At 42.0% G+C, this 26,201-nt stretch overlaps 1 protein-coding gene across 3 annotated transcripts in view; it reads left to right on the top strand.

Moving 5' to 3' along the window:
• Window positions 1–19,086, top strand: part of EGLN1 (egl-9 family hypoxia inducible factor 1) — a 57,548-nt gene extending 38,462 nt beyond the window's left edge. The window contains exons 2-5 of one of the 3 annotated variants that reach the window (XM_040624159.1): window positions 9,440–9,559; window positions 12,622–12,758; window positions 15,359–15,426; window positions 16,571–19,086. In XM_040624159.1, the coding sequence (XP_040480093.1) occupies window positions 9,440–9,559; window positions 12,622–12,758; window positions 15,359–15,426; window positions 16,571–16,635 (390 nt within the window). In that variant the 3' untranslated portion in view covers window positions 16,636–19,086. Of the gene's footprint in view, window positions 1–9,439; window positions 9,560–12,621; window positions 12,759–15,358; window positions 15,429–16,570 lie in introns of those variants that run through there. The other 2 variants (XM_040624160.1, XM_040624161.1) reach the window with 2 other exon arrangements.
• Window positions 19,087–26,201: the final 7,115 nt, after the last annotated feature.

Here is a 26,201-nt window from a genome sequence, read left to right as displayed (position 1 = left end):
GCTTCAACATTAACCAGTGATTGTGTGTATCCAGTAGGGGTTTTGCAAACGTTAACTCCCTGCTCCAGGAGGAATATCAGGAACCGTAATCCATGTCCTTTAGTCCATTTAAAATAAATAAATTTGCATTACACTCTATGCTAAAATAATGTAAAGAATATTTTAAAATCACACCTCTCTTCTGGACTCTGGAATCGAAACAGGTGTTGAACTTCTCATCCCTGGATCCCCATGCCGAGTGCAGTGCCTGCTCAGTAGGCTAGGGAAGTGCTGAAGCAGATGTTTGTAATGTTAAGCAGCCGAGTATTTTGTTTGTTCTGTTTTTATTTTTCTTTTAATGCTAAATTGCATACTCTACCAGGGCGTTATATTAATAACATAACAGGTTTACCGTAGCTGTCTGAGTATGTGTCTTACCAGTGACATTTGCTTGCATGGGCTCGAATGAAATCACACCACTCGCTGGGTGGGGATCAAGCTGAGGCCTGCCTGGGATCCCCAGCCTCCTCACAGGAGAGAGGTTGCTCTGTCCTCCTCAAGTTTGAGGTTGGTGGGGGTGAGGGGGGTGGTTGTGGGTGAGTGGCATAAATACAGAGCCCTGCTTGGGAGCCCAGCGAAGGGTTGTGCCTAGCTGGTGAGATTGGAGCCGAGGTTAGCAAATTATAGGTCTCTATTCTGACAGCAGGGCTAGACAGCTCAAATAGAAACTGCTTCACCAGATGGCTTCCTAATTTATAAAGTATAGCTGCAATTCCTAAAAGGGAAATGGAGAGTTAGTAAGGCATCATTATACATCTCTAGATCACACTGCCTGTTGGGAGCATTGCCCTTAAGCAAGTTCATTTTCAAATGTGTATGGAAGTTCTTTTCTCTTGGGCTAGAATGAGGACCCAGTAAGGAAAATAGTGTGTGTGGTGTTAAACAGTCCATCATTCCTGAGCCACTTGGGGAGTAATTTGGAACAATGCTATTTATTATCTTTGCTTTTTTTTTTCTGCATTTTTCACATTCCTATGAATATAGTCAGAAAGTCTCTTGGACTTTTTAAAACTTCAGTTTATATTAATAATTAATATGGTTATACTTTGCCTTCCTGCACAAATAATAACTACTTTGTATTAAAATATTCTGTAGGAGTATAGTAAAAATGTTGAAATTGCTGTCATGTCACAGTAGCTGAAGAGCTCTTAGAAATCGGTAGAAAAAGGATGAACAGCCCAAGAGGAAAGTGAGTGAAGGATGTGAGTAAGCAGTTAACAAGAATTAAATGGCCAATAAAAATACGAAAAATGTTTGCTTTCACAAATTGAGATGTAATTAAAATAGTAATATAAATTTTTACCTGTCAAATTGAGCAGTTTTTAAAAGAATAAAACTCACTAGCCAGGATTGGCAAATGAGTAGGAGGATGTGTGTATGCCTACAGAGCTAGTGGGAGTATTAGCTAATAACCATTTAGGAGAACGTAGCGGCAATAAAAAAATTTTTAAAGACTTATAATTTCACTTGTAGGAATTTAATTTTAGGGAGGCATTGAGGATGTTCATGGTGACAGAGCTCCAGAACTGTTGTCACTCACAATACTGTTTATAATGGCAAGAAGCTTCTTAAAACATTTTACAGAAACAACCTAAATGCCCTTATAAGTCCTGTAGTTTTGTAGTATGTGTTCATCATTCACAATTAGTCAGCTTTTGCCTCGTTATTTAACTGTTTTTGCTGTGACCAGGAAAGCAAAGTTCAATGAGTTTTTATTCTAAATGAGTTTATTCCATAAGAATCTGTCCTCTGTTCTCTTCTTCTCTCCCTACAACTCTGTTCCTTGGCAATCCCTGGCAGCCACATGGCTTCCGCTATCCCATATGAAGGTGGCTCCTAAGTCTACATCTCCAGCCATGACCTCTTTTTGGAGTTCCAGACTCACATTTCCAACTGCCTTTTGAACATCTCCACCCGGATAGCCCATCGGCATGGCAAACTCAGTGTGTCCAAAACATGAACTGGCCTCTGCCAAGCCCGCTGTTACTCTCAACCAGACACACACTCTTGTGAACCATCTTTGGTTTAGCCGTGTCCCCCGTCTTGTCTGTGAAAGCACTTATCAGGTCCCCTCCCTTGTCTCATGGTCACGACCCCTCCCCATTCCACTCAGCCCCTGCCCAGAGGCCCCCCTCTACATCAGACTGCTTCCTTTCTTTGTCTGTAGCACTTGTGTTCTGACTGGTCTTTTTGGTGTCTTGTTTTTTCCTGCCCCCTTTCCCAAAGCCGTTTTACGTTTGATTTGTCCTGTGTCTGACGCACAGTTCTGATCGTGTTGCTCCCTTGCCCCCAAAATACTGGCTTTCCTCTCTCTGTAAAGTAAGAAGGCACTCGGGTGTGTCCACAGGCCGACCCCTCTCACCTTTTCAGTTTTCTTCCCCCTTCTCAAGAACTCTGTGCTTTAGCAGATCTGAATATTCCTCATCACCAAATGTGTTGTTATTTTCTCGCTTTTAAAACTTCCCTTACATAATTCGTTCTGTTTCACATACCCTCTCTCCAACTTACATACTTCTTTTCAGCTTAGGTCAGATACAGCTTCTGTCATGATACTTTCTCAGGGCCTCCTTTCGTTCTTCTCTTTCTACTTGGAATTAGTTCTTTTCAGTCAGTGTTGATCTTCTGAACGGGCTTTGTTGCCCCGTGTGGACTAAGAGGCCTGAACCAGGAGAAACTGTCCTTTTTCTTATTGCTAAATCCTGTTTTTCAGTGCAAATTTCATTTTTGCCATGACATGGATTTGGAAAATGTACCTCCCAAAACACACAGTCTGAGTGTATTTATGGTGAGATATTTATTTACAACATTAAAGTTTAGCAACTAAGTCAAGAGATTTAAAAAAAATTTTTTTTTGAAGATTTTATTTATTTATTTGACAGAGATAGAGACAGCCAGCGAGAGAGGGAACACAAGCAGGGGGAGTGGGAGAGGAAGAAGCAGGCTCCCAGCGGAGGAGCCTGACGTGGGGCTCGATCCCAGAACGCCAGGATCACGCCCTGAGCCAAAGGCAGACGCTTAACGACTGAGCCACCAGGCGCCCCAGGAGATTTAAAATTTTTAATGCATGTAGATTACCCTCCTCCATCACTCCTCCATGCTAATTAACTCAGTGAACAAAATTCATGACTTTTTATAGTTTTTAATTGTTTTTTTTTTTTTTTGGAAATGAGATTTACCTAAACAGGTAAAATTGAAGTCTGCAGTTTTAAAAATTAGGTTATTGTTACAGTAAATACCAACCTGTCCTTAGTTCACTTCTTCTGGTGACCTGTTTTTCCCCATATTTGAGTCGGATGTATGTAACCTCAGAGGTACCGATGGTGGTGGGTGGGTGTGCTTTTGGGATGGTTGGGGAAGAGACTTAAAAGGTAAGGTGTAGAATTGGAGAACACCGTACGTACCCCATCTGTGCGTTATTATGCGGGAGTCTGTGGCATTATAGCAGCTGGGGGAATCACGTTGGAGCCCGTGTTAGAGTTCCATCTGAATTCCTCCAGACTGAGGACAGGCCTTACTGGAGCCAGAAATTGAGGAAAAGTACAAACAGTGTGAGTGAGTTTTCCCTCTAGACTGCTTCAGTTCACATCCCACCTCCGCCACTTAAGAGTCTCTGACCTGTGGTGAGATTTTTATTCTCATCGTAGTTCAGTTTTCTAAACTCTAAAATGGAGAGGTTAATTATATAAATTTGTTGTGAAGCCTAATTGAGAGAGTCCATGCCTGGCCTGCAGTAAATTCTTACTGAATGTCCCCTGTCGACAGCCACAGAGGGCCAAGTGCTGTGTACACGTAGGCAGTACTTTTTAAGTAGACTTCACACCCAGCGTGGAGCCCAGTGTGTGTGGGGGGGACTTGAACTCAGGACTGTGAGATCAAGACCTGAGCCGAGATCAAGAGTCTGACCCTTCACTGACTGAGCCACCTAGGCGCCCCAGGAGTACATTTTAAGAGGATAAATTTTCAGATAGTACACCGTTTCCCCTCATTCAGGGAAAGTAATACTTTGATAGCCCGTAAAATTTTAGTTCTCTTAGCTTTGAATCAATGTTTTAAAATAATTCTGTTCAAAAAGGAAAATTTTTTTTAAAGTTTCCTGGTTCAACTTCATACTGAATACAAGTCTTCCAATGCCAGAAATAAATGTCTTCAGATTCCAGAGAGGTATCACAAACCTCTTCCTTCCTTTTATTCTCAGAGTGGAAAACAAATTTATGGTGTTTCTTATCTTAAGAACATCCTCAATCATGTATATTTTCATATCAAAAAGGAAAAAATAGTATTTAATTGTTTTGCTTCTGTTTAAATAGGCTTCTCCCGGTGGGAAATGGAAATATTTAAAGCTGGCATCTCAGAGAGATGGCAGATTCGGAATGTAGCTCGGATTATAAAGCAGCAGCTGCACTGTTTCCTTTTCAGGCAAATGCCTAGATTCTCCTGCCGTCCTCCAGCCCAGACCTTACCGGCATGCAGAGTCTTTTCTAGTCCTGCTTCTCCTGGGAAAGGACAGAAGGACAGCCAGGGAGTAACACTTCAATCCGTAATGAGTCTCATTTTAATTTTTCTTGGTAGACATTAATGCATTTCCTTATCCTTAGAACCGGTACATCCAGTGTAAATCTGTTGGAACAGTCTTATCTTTTATAGATGTGGCTTAGTCCATTTGGGCTGCCATTAAAACAACAACAAAAAATCCCAAATGGGTAGCTTATAAACCACAGAAATTTATTTGTTCACAGTCCTGGAGGCTGAAAAGTCCCAGATCAAGGCCACCGTGCTGGTCGCCTTCTGGCGAGGGCCTTCTTCCTGGTTCATGGCCATCACCTTCCCACTGTGTCTTCCCCTAGTTAGAAGGGTCAGGGATCCCTCCGGAGCCTCCTTTCTAAGACACTAATGCCATTCCTGAGGGCTCCACTCCTTATCTTAGCACCTCCCAAAGGCCCCTCCTGTAGCCATCATCTTTAGGGGTTAGGATTCCAACATATGAATCTGGGGGACACACACATGTAGACCAAAGCAGTGGGCTTTATAATATCTTCCACATAAATCCTAGAATAAAGAAGCTGCCTTCTTAAAAGCTGCCCCACTGTCACTTAACTGTTTGCTGTATTTGTAATCTTCACTTTGCTTTTCTTCCCTTCACCTTTTCGAATGACATCTGTCCTTTAAAGATAACCTTAGGTCTTATATGTAGCTCAAAGCCTCGTCCCCTTATTTTGTCCCACACGAATACTTCCTTTTTTCCCCCAAATTCTTTTTATTATTTATACTACTCAGTTCATCATTTGTTTTGTGTGTGCCCACTTTTTTTCTTTCCAGTTAAGTCCTTTCAGACATACCATAGCAGCCCTTGTGGTAGGGTGTTATGGTAGGTATGCCATAAATACTTCTTTTCCACTTTTTTAAAAGGTTTTATATAAGTTCCTGTTAATGCCATAAATATTTTTTAATGCTGTCAATGTCATTTAGACTCATAAGGTGCTGCTTATGAGTGGTTTTTAGTTGTTTAACCAAGAAATTAATAGAAAATAAAGTGAATTTACTGAAAGTATTGAGAATGTATGTTAGTTTTATGAATTATGAAGTATGTTAGTTGCATATTAAAAGCAAGCAAAACAGGAACAGTAACATCAGAGCCTTCTTTACACAAATACATATATAAAATGCATCAAGAAAATAAAATTACCAATTAAGAAATAGAGCATGAATATTATTTCAAAACTGGAAAAGCTATGTTACATTTAAGGAACTTTAAATTTTGATGATGCAGATCATAGCTAAGGATAACTGTTTAAATATAAATACTGGTTGTAAACTGTGTAGCTGCCAGATTTCATGAGACTTAGAGAAATGCCCCCTTTTTTTAAGTTTTCATTTTAATTTCAGTTAACATACAGGGTTACCTTAGTTTCAGGTGTGCAGTATGGTGATTCAGCACTTCCATACATCACCCGGTGCTCATCACAACAAATGCGCTCCTTAACCCCCATACCTAGAGAAATACCTTTTTCTGTTTGCTACAGTCCCAGTGGAGAGGAGTCTCGCTTGGTACATGCATCAGTTACTAAATGCAGTGTCACTGCGTCATTATTGGGCCGTGAAGTTACTTGAATAAATTCATGACCCTTCCAAACCTTTGCAGGTTTCCTACAGGGTTCTGTTTCCCCAGAACCTCTAGGAGTGTGGCCCCCTGGGTCTCAGATTTTCTGTGACAGCCTGTTTTTTCTGGGTGTGCTTAGGCTCTGTCGTTCTCCCATACTCTCTGCTTGTACAGGGGAAGGGCTTCCCTGTCCGTGTTCTGGAACTCTTACTCCTGCCTTGCTTCCTTCTCAGTTACGTACCAGCATGCAGATAAATGCTGCCCCTAGTTGAAGGTTGGGGCAGAATCTGCTTGTTTGGCCTCTTCTCATTTCACTGCATCCCTCCACCGGTCGCCACCCCCAGGTACCTCCACATAACCCAAGGGCTCCAAGGAAGGCAGTTTAGAAGTGACTGATACAGACAGATCCTATGTTGAGGCATAGTCCCGATGTCTGCAGTTTTGTTCTGTTCTGGGGTGTCTGGCTCATCATGACCAGTGCTGAGAAGCTCCTTTCCTCCGTGATGCATGTTATTAAAACCACTCCTTCACCTCAAATTTCCATTTTTGGAAAGCATTAACTCCATCCATTCCATTCCATAGGGAGAAAATCTCAGAGCCATTCTTGACTCTTCTTACTCTCCACTTCCAATCCATTAGCAGATCACGTTGGTTTTCTGCCTTTAGAATTCACCCCGCTTTGCCACCGTGGGCAGACCGCCTTTTTGCTTCTCTCCTAGAAACTATAGTAGCCTGCTAGCTGCCTTCTTTCTCTCCTTCCTCCCCACAGTCTCGAGTAGCGGTTAGTTATGTGGATTCTGAAACTGCATTGCCTGCGTTCATACCTGGCCCTACTGTCATAGACATTGAGAACATTAATTAGCCTTTCCGGGCTTCAGTTTCCTTTTTTTTTTTTTTTTTTTTTTTAAGATTTTATTTATTTATTTATTTGAGAGGGAGAGAGAGCACGAGCTGGAGCAGGGAGAGGGACAGAGGGAGAGAGAGAAGCTGACTCCCCACTGAGTAGGGAGCCCGATGCGGGGCTTGATCCCAGGACCCTGATGATGACCTGAGCCGAAGGCAGACACATAACCGACTGAGCCCCCCAGGCACCCCCAGGGCCTCAGTTTCCTTAACAGTTAAATGAAGGTGAGGATGATGATACTATTACCTCATGTGGTTGTGCCAGATGAGTTAGTATACACAAATTTGTTAAAATAATGTGTGGCAAATAGTCAGCATCCAAAAAAATAACTAGGTAGTGGGTGATACAGCGGTTTTAGCACTTGCTAGTTTTTATTCATACAGAATTGAAACTGACCTTCTTGAAACATTGTTCAGATGTATCTCCGTTGCCTTCCTGTCACTTTTAGAGCAGTATCCAAGGTCCTGACCATGGCTTGCTGAACCCTCCCTAGTTTGCCCTTGCTCATTCTAGTCCGGCTAGCCTGCGGTGGTTTTCCACTTGGCCCAGTCACTTCTGCCTTTGCTCTCATTTTCCCTCAGCCAGAAATGCTGACCCCACAGATATTTGCACAACTTCCACTCCCTTCATTGAAGTCTCTGCTGAGATGTGAGCCCCTCACATAGGTCTTCCTTGACCTCTATTCTAAAAATCATCCTGTTGTTTTCTATGTCCTTCAACTTTATGAAAAGATAACTACCTAACAGCATATCTTACATGTTTGTTCATTGGTTATTTATTCACCACACTAGGTTCCCTAATAAATGAAAGCAAGGGACTCTTGTTTTGTTCATCATTGTAATCACCCCGGCCCCCCCACCAAGGCCTTTCATATACATAGTTGGTGCTCAGGAGGTGTTTGCTATGGTATGGGTGGAGTGGGGTGGGGTGAGGTAGATGAACAAAGAAAGATTTTCCCCTTTGTTCGTTGCTCAAGAGATGCTTAGGTTACCAGCTAGTTGGAGAGGCCTGAGTGAACTTTTTTGAGATGAGACCACTTTAGGGAAGAGTTCAGGTTGGGTTTTTGGTTTTTTTGGTTTTCCATTCTTTTTGTGGATAAGAATGTATCACGTAATTTAATCATCTTTATTAATCACAGGTGGGTTAATTGCACTGTTAAACTGGTATCTTCTTATACTTCCTGTTGAAGGTCTGTTGCATGTGCCTTACCTTAGCAGCTAGTGACAGGGAAATTTTTTAGTTTATCTTTTATTGAGCATTATTAAATCCACTAAACCCATGCTGTTCTGCCTGTTATTAATAACCTGAAGTCCCAAGAGGAAGCATTTAAGTCTATCTTAGAGACATATGAATATTCACCAAAAATTCTGCTTCTGAAAGAGCAGTAGGTCCAGGGTGTCTATGAAAATATGATTTTTTTTTAAGCTTTCAGGTTTAAAATGCTTCCTAGTCTCTCAGAGATGGAACACTGAGTTACCTATTCACTAATCAGTTGAATATGAATTTTAAAAATTAGCATTTGCCTTTTATCTTAAATAATGATGTAATTTCATTGCTGTTTGATAGCTTTATGCTAATTCATTGACAGTACTGACCTGTCGACTTCAATACATGAAGAAATTGGAGAAATAAAAGATTTCAGGAATAAGTGGTAACCTTGATCTTCATTTTTGTTTTCTTCATAATTCCTGAGGTTTTTTTCTGTTAAATCACTCTAATTTCAGTAGATTAGTATGTACTGCAGTCTTAGAACATGTGAGTTCTTCGGGTGTGTCTCATTGTGGACCTCTTTCCTACCTTCATGCTGAATACCCAGCAGTCTTCTGAACTGCTTCTTGTGTAATGCGAGCAAAAATGACTTTCTGGTTTGGAGAGGAATTAGTCACGTGCTAGTTTGTCACTTAGCCTTTTTTTTTTTTTTTTTTTAATCACTGACATTAAATGATGAATATTTGGAGTTGACCTTCTAAATTCAGAGACAGTGTCAGATGAGGTGTTTGGCTCTCAGACAGAGATGCGGGTGTTCTGCAGTGAACTCAGGGAGGATAGAAGTCTCCCACGGAGCAGAACAAAAACTCACCTGGTCGTGATTATCAGTGCGAATAAGGATCCTGAAGGTGTGTCCTGCAATCCTTCTGGCCTCCGATTCTCCCAGGTGGGTTTTTCCCTTCACTGCGAAGCAGACCTCACCAGGCCTTGTGTTATTTACAACCTACCCTTGTATTCTTTCTAAGAGTCAACACAGGCTATCTTTGCCTCTCCTTATCTACAAAATATGATTTTTATTTAGAAGTTAAGTGTAAGAGTAGCCAAAAATCACAGATTTCTTTTATAAGCTGTTTTGCCTTTTTATTCCTAAATGTGTAGACTTAAAATCATTGTCATCATTATTATTACAGGCCATGGTTGCTTGTTATCCGGGCAATGGAACGGGTTATGTACGTCATGTTGATAATCCAAATGGAGATGGAAGATGTGTGACGTGTATATATTATCTTAATAAAGACTGGGATGCCAAGGTATGCAACTTAATTGACCATTTATTTTTTTCCCCATAGCTATTAAGACTCATACTCCTCTTAGGGAGACTGTCTTTACTTTAACACATAGAATAGTTAAAAATTTCTTAGATTTGTTTCAATTTTGGGTATTAGGAGTGGATCTTTATAAAGTGAAACATAATAATAATATTATCTCAAAAAGTGGATTCCCTTATTTTCAGATATTGAGGCATGCAGCCAAAATTTAACTTTTTTTGTTTGTTGTTGTTTTGTTTTGTTTTGTTCTTTAAGTAAGCTCTACACCCATCATGGGGCTCGAACTCACGACTCCGAGATCAAGAGTCGCATGCTCCACCGACTGAGCCAGCCAGGTGCCCCCCAGAATTTAACTGTGACCAAAATGTATTTCATTAAAGTATATACCTTTTAATAGCTTTTATAAAAAACTCCTCTGAGGATAAGTGTTTTATAACGGCTTTTGAGAGAGAGTATATATAAACAACTATTGTGGATTATTTCCTACTTATTCCTGTTGCAGAGATCTTATCTGGCATTGGGTTATTGAATCAAATATTGGAGGCAGGATTCCTTCTTTTCCTGATATGGAAAAAAACTGGAAGTTTATCAATACTTACAAATCCTTTAAAACCAATTAGAGTGTATAATACATTTAATTTTCTCTTGTTTTAAATATTTATTTCCTTAATATTGGCCTGAGTTTCACTTGAGTTTAAGTGATTGAAACTTCAGAAGTATGTCATGCTTTCTTATTGTTTTGGAGGTTGTCTAAACTAATTTTTGGTTGATTTTTAGAAATCCTTATTTACTTTTATTGAAGCAAAATATTCAAATAGAGAAGTGAACACAGTGTATAGCCCAGTGGATTTTCACAGCATGAACCCACCTCTGTAGCCAGGGCACTTTTTAAAAATCAAATAACCTTTAAAACACTTTCCCCCTGACACAGATATATACACAGAAATGAAAACTGCCAAGTCTTAAATATGTAAAAACCTAGTCCTGTCCTAAAACTTAGGATATGCTCTCAGTGCTCCAGTAATCTTTCTGTGTCATACTGATTTGAAGATTCTCCTCTGTCCGAGTTTGAAAGGGAGAGAAGGTTTACTGCTAAGTAGATAAAGTAAATTTCGAGGCATTCTGTCAGCAAGCATGGTTTTTCCATTATTGCTTTCAGGGTTTAAAAGAGAGACATAAATCTGGTCATTCACCTTGAGCCCCATGCACAGAACAGATATTGGCGTAACGTTGGTTAAAACTAAAAATTTATTTATTTTCCCCAATTTTGTGAATATCTTGAAAGCTAGAAATATGTTTGAGCAACTCCTAACTTCTGTATTTTGTTAGGTTCTTTCTAGGCTGATCTTTTAATTTTGATCTGACCTAGCCAAGGTCATTAATACACAGTTTTTATATTAGTGCATAAGCTGAAAAAAGTCCTTAGTATTTTTGTATGTAGAACTGAAAACTTCTTTGCAAGATTACCCTGAATATGTGCAGTGTGTTGGACATCGTTCTGGGTGCTGGAGATGGAGCAGAAATAGAAGTAGCCTTCGGAGAGCCTGGGGTCTAGTGGAGGGTAGAGATCAGTAGATTAACAATGACAACTGGTCATGCCCAGTGCAGGACAGATTGCTGTGGGACCGTGTGGAGGGTCACCTAATTCAGGGGTCAGGGAATATTTCCCAGAGGAAAATTGGAAGCTTTAATTATCTCTTTTTAAACATTTTCAGCAGATCAGCTGTGATACTCCCAGTGACTCCGGTCAGGGGAAGAAAAGGATGTGTTCTTGGTCACAGTCTAGAGATTCTTTAGATGTTTGCATGAGCGCCATGGGAATCAGTCTGAACAGACCCTGAGGAAGGTGGGCAAGGGTACAAGTAGCTTGAATTTAACTTAAGAATGAGCCCGATAAACAGCTTGTCTAACAACAGATTTCTAGGCTCAGCCTCCATGATGTCTTGATTAAGTAGTAAAGTTCCTTTCAGTTTAAGCATCTACCTGCTTAGGAGTTTAGTTCTTCAAGGGTAAAGAGCTACTCAGTTGTGGGTGGGTTTTGCCTCGCTTTAATTCCCCCCAGATTGTAAATACCACGAGGACAACATCTGTGTACATTATTCCCTACTCTGTGCCTGGGGTCCGCCTCAGATCCCAGAATACTCAGTCGGTATTGGAATGAATAGGTGAGTCCCATCTAATCCCAGATAGAGACACATGTGTATTTGGGTAAAGTGTAATTATCCTTTCTGGATGGAATCCAGTTCTGTAAACAGGTAGCCATCAGTCTGTCAGGCTTAGTCTAGAAAGGGAGAGCTATAATCTATAACAATATTTCTGTAACAGTGACCACAGTGACGATGGTGGTGAGAATAAATGATGACACTTTCTACTGATATAGTTGAATTCTTTTTTTTTTAAAAAGATTTTATTTATTTATTCATGAGAGACAGAGAGGCAGAGGGAGAAGCAGGCTTCCCGTGGAGCAGGGAGCCCAATGTGGGGCTTGGTCCCAGGACCCCGAGATCATTATCTGAGCCGAAGGCAGACGCTTAGACTGAGCCATCCAGGTGTCCCCAGTTGAATTTAAATAAGAGTCATTAAACTTGTGGCTGTCTTATTAATTACTGTTGAACCTTAAAATACAGTAAATACAATAAACCATTTATTTGACATCACCATTTATAGTAATTTAGTCAAGATGATTTGAAACAGACACATTTTTAAAGAATAGGCTAATTAAGCCATCATAAGCATACCTAAATAAGAAACATGCACTAGTTTTTAAAACGTGGTTCCAAGTGTCATTTTAAGCCTTTCGAATTCAGCTAATACTCCTCTGTTTCATCAGTATTTCCAGAAATCCCTAAAACAAGAAATGAATTTTTCCTTATATCAGTGCATGTACTTGAAATCTCAACTCCGCTTCATACCTTGTTATTTGAGATATATTTGTGAATTATCCAACTAAGAATTTGGATGCTGAAATGGTCTTTTTTTCCTCCCTAAATTTCATTTTATAGTGTTCTTACTCTCGTACTTACATATTTGGCTCTTTTCTGTAGGTAAGTGGAGGTATACTTCGAATTTTTCCAGAAGGCAAAGCCCAGTTTGCTGACATTGAACCCAAATTTGATAGACTGCTGTTTTTCTGGTCTGACCGTCGCAACCCTCATGAAGTACAACCAGCATATTCTACAAGGTAGTATTCCTTTTAAGAAAAAAATTGGTAAAGAGTATGGTAGGAGAGGAGGGGATAGATAGGATATACTTGAGAGTTTTCTAGTGAGTATCTTCCTGTTCTTAAGTTACCTTTATCATAATGCTTCAGTCGTAACTACTTTAATTTGAATAATTTTATTTACGATTTATTCCCAGTTAGTGCTAAATGTTTATGACTTTCTTTGCGTAACCACTTCCATTCGGGGTGAGAAATGGAAGTACAGGCCTGTCCTTTCTCCAGACCTCTAACTATAATCCGTTCTGATTCTGTGAGAGGACTCACTTGGGGGACAGAAAGGTTCAATAGAGAAAGAAAAGGACAGCTTCTCAGAAGCAGCGAGGGAGGAGATGAGAGGGATAATGTAGAAAAATTAAACAAAGCAGAAATATTAGAGGCACCCAGAGAGTAGAAATGAAGAGGAAAAAAGAAAAGCTGCCATGTGTGGAAATTAATGTTCGAAAAATAACCCATTAGCTTTAATAATAAGCATCTCTGAGCCTTATTACACTTTTTGACACTTTCTACATTGAAATGTTAAGAGTCCTAAAATAGAAGATGTTGCAGACATTGTTATAAATATTTGTAGAAATATCGCACTATTTTGCAAATACCTATTTTTCATTATAAAAGGGACTTTGAATCTTGTGATAGTGAGTTACTGGCCTGCAGTTGTTAGGTCTGGTCTAGCCATAGTTACACTGGGAGAAGAGCTGGCTTTTCCTGGTGATATTAGGCATGGGCCAGCCCCAGTGAGGTTCAAATTCCAAAGACTTTATTGTCACCTCTTTTTTCTTGTTTTCCCTTCCCTTCCCTTCCCTTCCCTCCCTTCCCTCCCCTCCCTTCCCTCCTTTCCCTTCCTTTCCCTTCTTTTCCCTTCCTTTCCTCCTTCCTTCCCTTCCACCCAACTCAGACTCATGACCCCCAAGATGAAGAGTCGCACACTCTACCAACTGAGCCAGCCAGGCACTCCTTTTTAACTTGCTTCTTTCTGAGCTGTGTTGCCTTTAACCCTAATTCACATAGTGAGCAGCAGGCTGAGTAGTTTGTGGCTAGAGATCCTAAGAAGCTGTGAATGGAAACCAGGGCGGGCAATCCAAGTGCCCATCTCTGCCCCTGCTGCTTCTTTAAAACCCTTTTTGACCTAGAATCTGCTTTATAGACCTTCCCGTTTATGGAATCTTGAGTATGGTCTGCTTGTATCATTTCTAGATAAAGAAATGATGAACATTTTTAGGTAGTAAATGCCAGACAGTTGTGGAGGATAGATATTACAGGACCTGGAGAAGGGAGAAAACGGTGTTAATTGGAATAGATAGAATAGATGGGCCAGGTGTCACAGTGAAGAGAGGAGCTCAGCTGGGAGCAGAATGACCAGAAGCAAGGAGTAGGGCAGTGTTAGGGAAGCCCTGGGAGAAAGGTCAAGATCGTTCAAGTTCAAGACTTTAATTACTAAGTAACTGAAAGTTTGGGGCATGGGCAAAAGAGAGAAAATTATCTATCTGTGCTCCTTTCCCATTCCCAAGGCCACCTGGGAAAATAGAAGAGGCTACATGGAAGGAGCAGAATCTGGAAGTCAGGAGGCCAGACTTTGACCCTCAGCATCCTCACTTAGCAGCTGAGTGATCTGTGGGCCTCACTTTCCCCATTTGTCCGGACTCCCAGACTCTGACTCTATCCTGCCTTTGACTCCTTCCTTCAGATGCATTACCTGGTTCAGGTCTGTCACATGCACACACCCCCACCCCGCCCCAGGGAGCACTGGCCAGAATCTGCAAGATAACTTTAACTAACTGTTGGGTCGTACGAAGGAATTACCATGTGTGGTGTGTTTTTACTTCCTATAGTGTGTGTACACTTCCCCCATTATTGGGACCAGGAGCTATAACTGTGTGCTTTGTAGTATTTAATAAACAAAGATTCTTCCTTTATTTGTGGAACAAGCTATTCCAAATAAGTGGAATTTTCAGAGGAATAAAGGTTAGCTATATAAACTTTAAATGTCAAAACACAGTATAAGTATTTTGATAAAAATCCCCAAAACTCTTTGCATAATTTAACTCTGTCTTGATGACTCCAGGTTATAAAATTATAAACGTCCACTGTTGGTCTTTGCTGTCATACAGGGATGTCCTCAGAAGCTGTTGGAACTGTGAGCCGTCCCTTTCGCCACAGGACCCCAGGCCTCGGGGTCCTTTTCTGCTTCTCTTTTCTTCTTTGAGAACTTGTGCTAGTGATACTGTGCTTTTTCTGTCGGGGCCATTCTTTTACCTTCTTACTGTCTGTTTCTGATCTGCTGCAGGCTCACAAAACAGAAAATCAAGTAGGTTAAGTAGGTATTAAGAAAAGCATAAAAACTCCTCAACTTTGCAACGTCCATTTTAGCTGCTCCTGGTTCTCTGCTGTACCCTCGAGCATCAAGGTTACTGGAGAGGTGGGTTGTTGCTGCGCTCAGTTACCCTCTGATACCATTCGGTCGGAGCATTGTTTTGGCATTACACGTGTTAGTAGACCATTGCAAGAGCATACCACTATTTTTCCCCAGTGTGATCATTCTTACCCTATTCTAAATTTTCTTTTAGGTACGCAATAACTGTTTGGTATTTTGATGCAGATGAGAGAGCACGAGCTAAAGTAAAATATCTAACAGGTAAACGTTATTTGGGGCCAGGGTATATGGCAAGGCAGGTGCCCCGCAGTCCCGCGGTGCTGTCCGTGAGCGCAAACACGGTCTTTATTAACTCCACAAAGCCTTGCTCCCTTGTTTTTGTCAGATTCCTTAATTCCCTTATGTAAAAGGGATCTCAGGTCATCTTCATTGTTCTCTTTAACCAACAACGTTGTCTAAAGTTGAGGAAAGTTTGGGGCAAGAAACCTGAGAAAATGATTCAAATACAAGCTGAGTTTCTCTGTGATTACCCTTTCCAGTCACCGGCTGGCAACTCGTGGTAACTGCCATCTGGCTTCCTCTCATTCTCCTGTTAGAAGGAAGTCAATAAATACCCTTTCCTTTTTAAATGTACATGCTCTAAAGAATACCTGGGTCTTCCGTGTTGAGTGTGGACATGAAGAAAATGAATGCAGAGGAGATGAATCGAAATGCCGAAATCAATAAGTCAGACGGGCATGTCGAGGCCGTCCCTGCCAGCCAGTGGTGTCCATAGATCAACACACTTGAACCGAATCTGAAGATCCTTCAGGGTGCCAGCCCCGCCGCCCCCAGTCCCCACCATGAACTGTCTCCTGAGAGCAGGGGATCTTAGTTTTCCCTCGGATAGACCACTTCCCTCTTTTCTTTAACCCCACTTTATATCTATCTCCAAAAGTCTGCTCAGTACTCACATTACTGATTCGCTATATTTTCATGAGCCATTGATAATCCCACATCAGCCTTTTGTAAAATTATAAAATTGGATGTGCATTGTTTTTTTATGTGTTTTTACAGCTGTTACTTGTGGCAGAACCCTAGAGGTGTGCTTTCAGTGATGCTGAACACACTGCTGTTTTTTAGCAATTCATATTCCTTTTCAAGTAAAAAGGAATAAAATTATTATCTCTGTAGAGAATGGCTTTTCCCTTTGAAGGTTTACCAGTTCAGAGTAACGCTTTCATTTTAACAGTGCTGCGGGGTAGTGAGTGTGATAGTTTTCCAATGAGGTATGTGTGCAAAGCCGAGGCACTGTGCACACTGTTAGGAGCTCAGTGGGAAGCAGTAGCAGAATGACAGAAGCTCTCTGGTGCTTAATGAATGAATGAATAATAATAATAATTATTTATTTTTTTTTACTTTGCAGGTGAAAAAGGTGTGAGGGTTGAACTCAATAAGCCTTCTGATTCCATCAGTAAAGACGTCTTATAGAGCCTTTGATCCAGCAATACCCCACTTCACCTACAATAATTGTTGACGCTGTTTGTTAACTTGTGAATACGAATAAATGGGATAAAGAAACATGGACAACCAGTTGGCATTTTAATAAGGAAACAGAAACAACTTTGTCGTGTTGCACCAGAAAGAAGATTTTGAGTGTGCGACTTCGTACCGCATGATTGACTCCACGCCTGTGATTGCTCATGGGAAGAAATAAGCTACCAGCTGAAAATGGGGTTGACATCTGGACATGAAATAAGTGCCCTAGGTAGAAGTTTTTCATTCTTCTATTTCGTCAGATCTGTCATCTAGATGAGTTCGTTTCATCTCCCTTTTTTATAGTCAAGTTTGAATTTGAGGTAATTTTTGTATGATCAGGTACAATACATCAAAACTGAATTGAGAAAAAAATTACAGTATTACTCCCCCAAATAGCATCAATCTATTTTTGTAAACTTCTTCGTACTATTAAATTTTGCCCTAAAAAAGACCTCTTATTATGATTGTTGCCAGTGACTGGTGATTACTTTCATTTCTTTTTTTACCTACCATAAGAAAAGGAGCACTTTAATCGCCAGCTGAAAACTCAGATTGTTTTGTAGTCCTGTCTTTTACACTAATTTGAGCTCTTAAAGATTGCTGCTGTCGTGTTTTTGACATTGTTCATAACGAAACGTTAACTAAGTAAAACTACATCACCGTTTACTACCAATAACTTTCAGTTCATGTTTTATAAGAAACAAATACCCAGGTTTTATTCTTTTAAGTTTATATTTTTAAAAGACTACAGTGACTAGCACTAAATGAACTTGAGCTTGTCCTCAGCATCAAGTCCCCAAGACAAAGGGCTCTCTCGTGCTCTCAGGTGTGTCCTGTAGACGTAGAAGGTGACGTCCCCGCCCTAGGACTTTTCCTTTTGCTTTCCATCGCGTTGATCGTACATCCAATTGTGCTGTTACGTTTTCTTCCTACTCCTTTGACGCCTGTGGTCTGCAGTGGAGAACCTGGCTTCTGTTGGCTAGCATCAGAGGGACACTGAGCGCCGGGGCCGAGCCGTGGTAGGCAGACCGAACGTTAGCGAGTCCTCCGACCCGAGCCAAGGCAGGCATTCCCCAGGCGTGATGCTAGCCTCTTTGTCAGTACTGAAAGCTGGATGTTTAGCTTAAAAAGACAAAAGAAGTGGAAAACCAGGTAATTTCATTATTCTGTTTTGTGACTTTTCTTTTACTTTTCAGAAAAAAAGAGGGACTATTACAGCATCACACAGGGCCGCCCAGACTTCTGTTTTTTATGTATGAACTGGGATGGATGTCTAAGACTTCATTTTCCTGGGCTAATCTCGAGCAGAGCCCGAAGGGCAGTATCCGTATTTAGCATGAATTACGGGTCTAGACCGTGCCCACTTCAGTTTTCTATCTCTGTCCTTGATCTTTGCCAAAATGTGTGTACAGAAATACTTCTGTATATTTCAACTCATGACAGTTTTAGCATCTGTATAGTTTGTATTCAATTAGAGACCTTTTCTATGGAAAGCTCAGTAATTTTTATTAAAAGATTGCTATTGTTCATGTAAAACATGAAAAAAAATTGTTTAGTGAAACTGACAGTGTGGACTTAGGGTGGGATGAAAGCTTCAGTATTGTGAACTCACTTAGGAGAACGTGCGGGAGAAAATTAGAGTTTGTTGCTGTTTTTCCTTGCCCGTGTTTGGTGGTGTTCCCCTTCCTTGCTGCATTCCAGGTAATGCAATGTAACATCTATCTAGAAAGGGCCTCCGCCAGCCGGACCTGGGGGCGCACGTTGTCTCTGCCATCTGGTCTGCGGTGCGCCCGCTGCGCCAGGCCATCACTCGAAGGCGCTGTCGTTTTTAGGTCTAGTAGAAATTGTGTTCTGTTGAGGGGGGGTTCGTGTGATTGTCAAGGTGGTAATGCAACAGCCTTTCCATCTGGGAGCCCCCGTGTCACTCACATGTGTATCTCTGCAGTTGTGCAACGTGTCAGAGTCTGCCGTCTGTGCGTGTGCTTTCCAGGCAGGTCTTAGAATTTGTATTTTTCAGAAAATTATGTCTGCTTTCTTGGAGATCATTGTGAAAGGATCAAGAAATCCAGGATAGCCATTTCTTTAATATCCATTTAAAATCTGTTCGTTTCATGTTAGTGGGACCGTTAACTTGTCACCAAGCAGGACTCTATTTAAATCAAAATTTAAAACTACTTGTGGCCTATATGTGTTTAATCCTGGTTAAAGATAAAGCTTCTAATGCTGTTTTTCATTCAACACATTAACCAGCTGTAAAACACAGACCTTTATCAACAGCAGGCAAAGAATTTCAGGATTCCTACACAGACGGTAAAGTCATGTAATTTGAAAAGCAGTGTTTCATTATGAAAGAGCTCTCAAGTTGCTTGTAAAGCTAATCTAATTAAAAAGATGTATAAATGATCTTGAAAAACTTATGGTGGTTATTTCCAGCTGTCTTTTTTTTTTTTTAATCCTTTATCATACACTGACTTTCTTAATGGGCTCTTCCATCAGATAAGGTGTTTTTCTATTACACATCTCTGGCTTAGTCCAGAACGTTTGGTATTGATTTTTATAAATGATAACAAGGGAAAGAGAGAGAGCAGTCAACATAGGAGTCTAACAATTTTAGAAATATCCCCGGGGGTAATTGGCCTGTCCACGGGATCCATGAGCTCTTTGTTTGGATTCTCAACATTTGGATTCTTGCCCTTTCAATAGAATTTTTAAAAATTACTCTGACTCCAGTGCTGTTGAGTATATCTGTGTCACCCCTCTGCAGCAAACAGGAAGGGGCATTAGGCATAGATCTGTAATTGTCACAGGTGTCTTGTGTGTCTATGCACAAAAGTTTAATTTGTGTGGTCATGGTCAGAGACTAAAATAGAAGAGCTCTTATAATGTGAGATCAGTATACATGTTCATTTCTCTCTTAGCTAAAGAGCTTTCATTGTGGTGGTTTTGTTATGTTCTAGCCTATCGTGGGGCATTTGGGAAAATGTACTGAGGTATGGCAGGGTGGATTAGAGGAGAGGGCAAATGAGTCAGAGGTGAAGACGAATTAAATCAGGTAGTGTTGTCAAAAGAGCACAGGACTGACAAATCTCTGTTGAGTTCTGGCCCGGTCACTTAATTATGTGACCGTTGGAGCTTTTCTCATCTGAAAACAAACACCTGCCGAGCCGTGTGAGACCTAGATGAAGTACAGATTATTTCTGAGGTGCGCATGGCCCAAGCGTGAGGGCTCTGTGGTGGCCATAGACCGCAGTGGTAAATATTTATACCATATGTTTAATAATGTCCTTGTGTACTGGAGGTTTTCAGTTCACTTAAACACTCACGAGGAAATCCCCCGACTCCACTGCTTCGGGATCGTTCTTTGGACATCCAAGGTCAGGAATACATTCCCCCCATTCTGCTGTTGCTTTAATGCAGATTCTTTCCCTCATCACCAGCAAGTAAATTTCACCTGAAATATGGCAAGTGCCCAAGGATAAACCACTGGACAAATGATGTGTATGACAGGCCTGGCCTCATGAGCTGGAAGGAGTTTTGTGAGGAGAAAAGACAGACACTTCAAGACAAACCACTTCACAAGACAAGTAGAACCTTCACAGCTCCCAGCAGCCAAAGCTCCTTTTATCAAATGGATGAATTTTGAGCTCTGAACAAGGGGTGACGGGTCATAAAGATTATTAGGGCATTTTTGGATCAGGTCTTCTTTTCACTGAGATTAAGACCTTTTCTGCCAAAATTAATTACTCTATTATTATACTGTAGAGTTCTATGAAACCCCTTTACAGTTTTTCCTCAGAACCTACAGAGCAGGCAAACTTCATCTCCGTTTACAGTTACAGCAGGCTGAGAGCAGTGACTCGTGGACCACCGCATAGCTAGGAAATGGTAGAGAGCCAGGACTTGAGCATAGGAGGTCCTTATCTTGTTTAAGTTTTTTAAGGTCAGAGTTATATGTGTATATGTAGCTAAGTCAACTTGTTCTAGATAGATTTTTAAGATTAGCCCCTCATGTTCTTCCCCTGAGCACAAACTAACTCTTAAGTGACTCTTTGGGTTTAATTAATTGCCTGATTAGTTCTTGGTAACATAATCACATTGCCACATGTTGGACTTCCAGGGTGAGACCTTAACTGCTAACCGGTTCCCCACATGAAAGATAAGAATGTAGGTCCCTGGGGGGCCTGGGTGGCACAGCGGTTAAGCGTCTGCCTTCGGCTCAGGGCGTGATCCCGGCGTTCTGGGATCGAGCCCCACATCAGGCTCCTCCGTTGTGAGCCTGCCCCCCCCGCCAACATGGACAGCACAGTTCACATCCCCCATCTTCCTCATGTAATCCTTTTGTAACTTAGATCAGGTTGATAGTTCAGACATTGGTGATTCTCAGAGCTGGGACGTAGAGTAAATCATATGATGACTTTTCATCCACAATTTGCTTGTATCCTCATGTCCTGATTTTCCTACTTTTCCTGTGGCTTCTAGCCTGCAGCAGTCTGGAGCCGTTGTCCTCTCTGCCTGCTACACAGCCGTCTTCCTGAGGTCTCCTTTCCCCATTGTTCTGGAGACCCCCTCCACCACTCTCTGCTGGTCTCCTGTTTCCTGGATCCCTTATCTTCCCCTTTCTCGGTTGACTTCCTCAATCTGGGGGAGCATGCCCTTCACGTGTCTTCCTGCGAAAGAGTATGTGGGTGGTGAATTTTTCAAGACCTGTGTCTTTGTTTTACCCTCACACTTCGTTGGTAACTTGCCCAAGCTTACCACTCTTGTTTGGAAAGCATTTTCCTTCAGCATTTTGTAGCCATTGCCTCACTGGCTCCAGGTTCCAGCGTGGATGCGGTGAGATCTAAAGCCGTTGCTACTTGAGGTGGAGCCTGCTTTTTCTCTGTGGAAGCTCGTGGAGTTACTCTTTGTCCCTAGAGCTCTGTAGTTCTACAGTGTGCCTTAGTGTGGCACTCTCGCCAGCCCCTGCGGTAGGTGTGCAGGCCGTAAATGCATGCCCTACATGTGGGGACCTTTTCTTAAACTGTTACATTAATTATGTCCCCCCCTCCGTTCTCTTGCTCTTTCTGGAATTCCCATTGTCCAGACACTGCATCTACTGGGTTGTGCCTCTTGCTCTTAGTTATTATGTGTCTTTGTCCTTTACTTTTTTTACGTCTCTTTTCTTTCCAGTTATGCCAGTGAGGGTTTCATGTCTATTATCAGGTTTTAATTTTCAGGAGCTCTCTTTTGTTCTAATTTTTTTTTTAGTATATAAGAACCAGTTTGCTTAATAGATACAGTATTTAACCTTGCTTTGTGTTCATTTTAATTTTCTCTTTCATATTAGAGGTTTTGCTCACATGTCTGGTTATTCTTGCTGGGTGTTCGTGTCTAAGGGAAGGTACTTGAGCTTCTGGTTTTCCAAGAAATATTGGCAGCCGCCTAAATCTGATAATCTTCCCAAGGAAAACTGAGTAAGTCATCTGGAACACATCCCTGCAGCGTAACTGTGAGCCATAGACAGAAGTTCAGCCTGCAGGAAAGCAGAGAAATAAGCCTCGGCAGCCAGCACCAGGACCCACATGAAGGCAGAGTCAGGTGGAAACTATATGATAAAGGGACGAGGACAATAGGGGCCTAGTGGTGGCAGTACACAGCGGAGAAAAGGCAGGGACCCCACCACAAGTGATGGAAATACAGACAGTCTCCGACTGACGATGGTTGACTCAACGATGTTTCAGCTTTACAATGGTGCAAAAGCAATATGCATTCAGTAGAAACTATACTTGGAATTTTGAATTCAGATCTTTTCCCAGGTCAGTGATACGTGGTACATACTCGCTCGTGATTCTGGGTGACAGCAGGGGCTTCAGCTCGGAGGCAGCCACCCGATCATGAGCGTCAACAACCGACACACTTCCCACCGTTCTGTCCCCCTACAGCCATTCTGCTTTTCAACTTCCAGTGCATCACTCAGTCAATTACATGAGCTATTCAACACCCTATGATTAACTAGCCTATGTGTTGGATGACTCCGCCCAACTGTAGGCTAACCTAAGTGTTCCGAGCACGTTCAAGGTCGGCCAGGCTGAGCTGTGATGTTCGGTCGGTTAGTGTACTAAGTGCATCTTCAGCTAATGGTGGTTCATCTGTTGTAAGTCGAGGAAGACTGTTCTGATAAATCCGACCCCGGTTCACTAGAGCACTAGGCACTGGGTCATCAAGAGGAAGAGTTTGAAAGTTCATGAGATTGAAGGTGGCTGTTTGGGGAAGGTACCGGTTCTAGGAGGAGGGGTAGATGTCTCCTGGGGGCTTGATGGTAAAGTGCAAGAAGGAAGCAAGGGTCTCACAGGGGGAAAAATCACAGATCAGAAGAGAACAACCCCTCCCAGCTCAAAGTAAAAGTGTTCTCTCTGAGGAATGCTGCGTTTCCCTGTACCAACACAACACTTGTCAGTCAACCCCATTAAGCCGCACAAACCCCTCATGTCTGCCTGCATAGAACAGTTGTTTCTGCAAGTCAGGAAAAGAATGCCTTTCAAAATGAGCAGAAAAAGGAAGACATCTTTAAACACTGCCATTAGAAGAAAACAAAAGGAGAATCATTTCCAGCTGATGAAAAGTCTCTCCTCAACGATAAGGCAGAAGAGAACTGCAACAAGAGCTAGCCGGAATCAGATGTCCTTCAACAGGACTTTGCAGAAGTTAAACTTAACAGTGGAACTTAAGAATTCAAATGGGCACCTGGGTGGCTCAGTCGGTTAAGCGTCTGCCTTCAGTTCAGGTTCTGATCCCAGGGTCCAGGGATCAAGCCCCCTGTTGGGCTGTCCGCTCAGCGGGGAGTCTGCTTCTCCCTTTGCCCCTCCCCCTGCTGCATGTGCACATGCTCACACTCTCTCTCTTTCAAATAAAAATTTTTAAAAATTTTTCAAAATGTCAGAACAAAAATGAAACAAAACCCTCAGCAAGCTGTAAAAAATTTAAAAAGACAAAATCATCTCAAGATTAAATTACAGGGTAGCCAAGGAAGAATAGATTTTGACTGAAAATACAGTGAAGGGCATTGGAAACAAGTAGAGAAGCAGCCAAGAGTGCATAACAGAAGTTACAAGAGAAGGTAGAGTGGGTACACAAGTGCGTGTGCATTGGGGGTGCTCCCAGTGAGACCACAAGCACGGACAGTCTGCCAGTACACAACACGGAGGACACACGGGCGTGCCCAGAAGCTGGACTCCAGCCTCCCCTTGTGCATCCTGTGGAGGTGGCTGCTGAACACGTGGTGTTAAGAGTGGAACTGAACAAGTGTGGCTGGGTCCATCTTCATACGTGCGTTACCGGGGCGCCTGGGGGGGCTCAGTCGGCTAAGCGTCTGCCTTCGACTCAGGTCATGACCCCAGGGTCCTGGGATTGAGCCCCTTGTTGGGCTCCCTGCTCAGCGGGGAGTCTCCTTCTCCCTCTCCGACCCTCCTCCCAACTCATGCTCGCTCTCTCTAATAAATCTTTAAAAAGATAAATGCATTACTGGAAACCATTTATACCCGTGTGTATGTATGTGTAGGTACACACATTCATCTTTTGAATTTTTTTTTAAGATTTTATTCTTATGTAACGTCTCCACCCAGTGTGAGGCTCAACTCACAACCCTGAGATCAGGAGTCACATGTTCTACTGACTCAGCCAGCCAGGTGCCCTTCTATTGAATTATTTTAAATATATACAAATACATAAAAGAATCCTGTGAGGACTCTTCTGTAAAAAATATAAATAAATGCCATCCCCATTTCTTTCATATAGATGCAGATTTTCATATATTTAGTTTGCAAGGAACACTTATAACCTGGAATGATTTGGGTCCTAAGGGTATTCTAGCTTGAAAATACACAACCTTGGATTCTTCAGAGAGGTATGGAGAAGAGTCGGTGTTCGTGGGGGTATTACTGAGAAAGCACATAAAAATGGAACTTGAAAATGCCTAGCGGTTTCATCCACTTAACACCAAGAATCTAAGAGCCTCCTCTTTGTTCTGTTAGACAACTTCTGATGTGGGGGCAAAGGACGGCATTTGGGTCCTAGGAAGCCTTCTGACTAAAGTAGGCGACACAGAGCAAAGTGCTCCGTCTGAGACATACTCAAAGGAAGGGCACTATAATTTCAGAAATAGTAGGAAAGTATAGGTCTTGCCTTGTCTGGGAGGCTTCCTGTTATGCACTGCCCTGCTTTGCCCCATGTGTGGGTGACTGCTTGCTTTCTTGCAGACGACTTATGTCAGCGTGTTGAGTGAGAGGTGAACTGAAAGCAAGGCTAGGGAGGTTAGGATGCCCTGTACATCAGTCCTTGTTTGTTTGAAGCAGCACACACTCTTGGCCTGCTGTGTCTCTCCTCACGGGCTTGAGATCATAACCTATCCTTTCCTTTCTACGAATCAGAACTGACAATTATCGTTCTAGTTCTTGGCAATTGTCTTGTCCATTTAGTTTGGCCTGGTCTTCGTTTTTCTGAGAAATTTAACTTGCCAAGAGCGCCCCCTGGTGTTCAGGAAGCAAGAGGGTAAATCTTCGGGTGAGTTTGACTCCAGTACGGAGGAAGCCAACAGCAGCTTGATTCTGTATTACAGTACACAGCCTTGTAAACTTTAATAATGATCTGGCTCCAGAGTCACCTAAGAAGAGCAGTCTTTTCATTTCAAAAGACATGTGCTGATGAAGTATGTATCCTGTAACCTTCTTTCTGGTGGGATGGTAGAGAAAACAAAGCCGGCACTAATCTCCACGTGGCGTCCTTTGTCTGTTCACTCCCTAGGCGATTTGATCTGTAATAGTAATTGTCATACTAGAGGTTCATTCAGTGGTGGGTATGCTGCTAGTCAACAACTACAACAAACTGCTAGAAAAGCAAGACAAAGGAGAGCAGGAACCAGTGGCCCTCAGGAAGAGTGAACAAACTACCAAGAGCTCAGCTTCGTTCTGAGCAGCCCGACGAGAGGAGGGCCTGCGTGTGCCCGGGTCAGGATCCCAGGGAGGCACTAAGTTTGCAGGAAGATACAGTGCTGCTTCACGTTGACACTGAAAATACGACAGTGAAATTTACTTAATCCCGTAAGCTTTGCGGACCCCTGGATGGCGCGGTCGGTTGAACATCTGACTCTTGGTTTCGGCTCAGGTCATAATCTCGGGGTTGTGCCCTGTGTCAGGCTCCGTGCTCAGCGCAGTCTGCTTGAGATTTTCTCTCCCTCTGCCCATCCTGCTCGTGCTCTTTCACTCTCTCAAATAAATAAATCTTTTAAAAAAATCCCATAGCACTGGGTGTTATATGCAACTAATGAATCACTGAACACTACATCAAGAACTGATGACATACTATATGTTGGCTAACTGAACATAAAAAATATATATATATATCATGGAACATTGCATCAAAAACGGGGGATGTACTGTATGGTGACTAATATAACAAAAATCATTAAATATAAATAATTAATTAAATCCTGTAGGGGTGCCTGAGTAGTTCAGTCGGTTCAGCGTCTACCTTCAGCTCGGGTC

This window comes from Ursus maritimus, unplaced genomic scaffold, assembly GCF_017311325.1.
Source record: "Ursus maritimus isolate PB19 unplaced genomic scaffold, ASM1731132v1 scaffold_7, whole genome shotgun sequence".
In the NCBI taxonomy this organism is placed as follows: Eukaryota; Metazoa; Chordata; class Mammalia; order Carnivora; family Ursidae; genus Ursus; species Ursus maritimus.
Note: the sequence above shows the minus strand (reverse complement) of the source record. Positions and strands in the feature narration are given on the sequence as shown.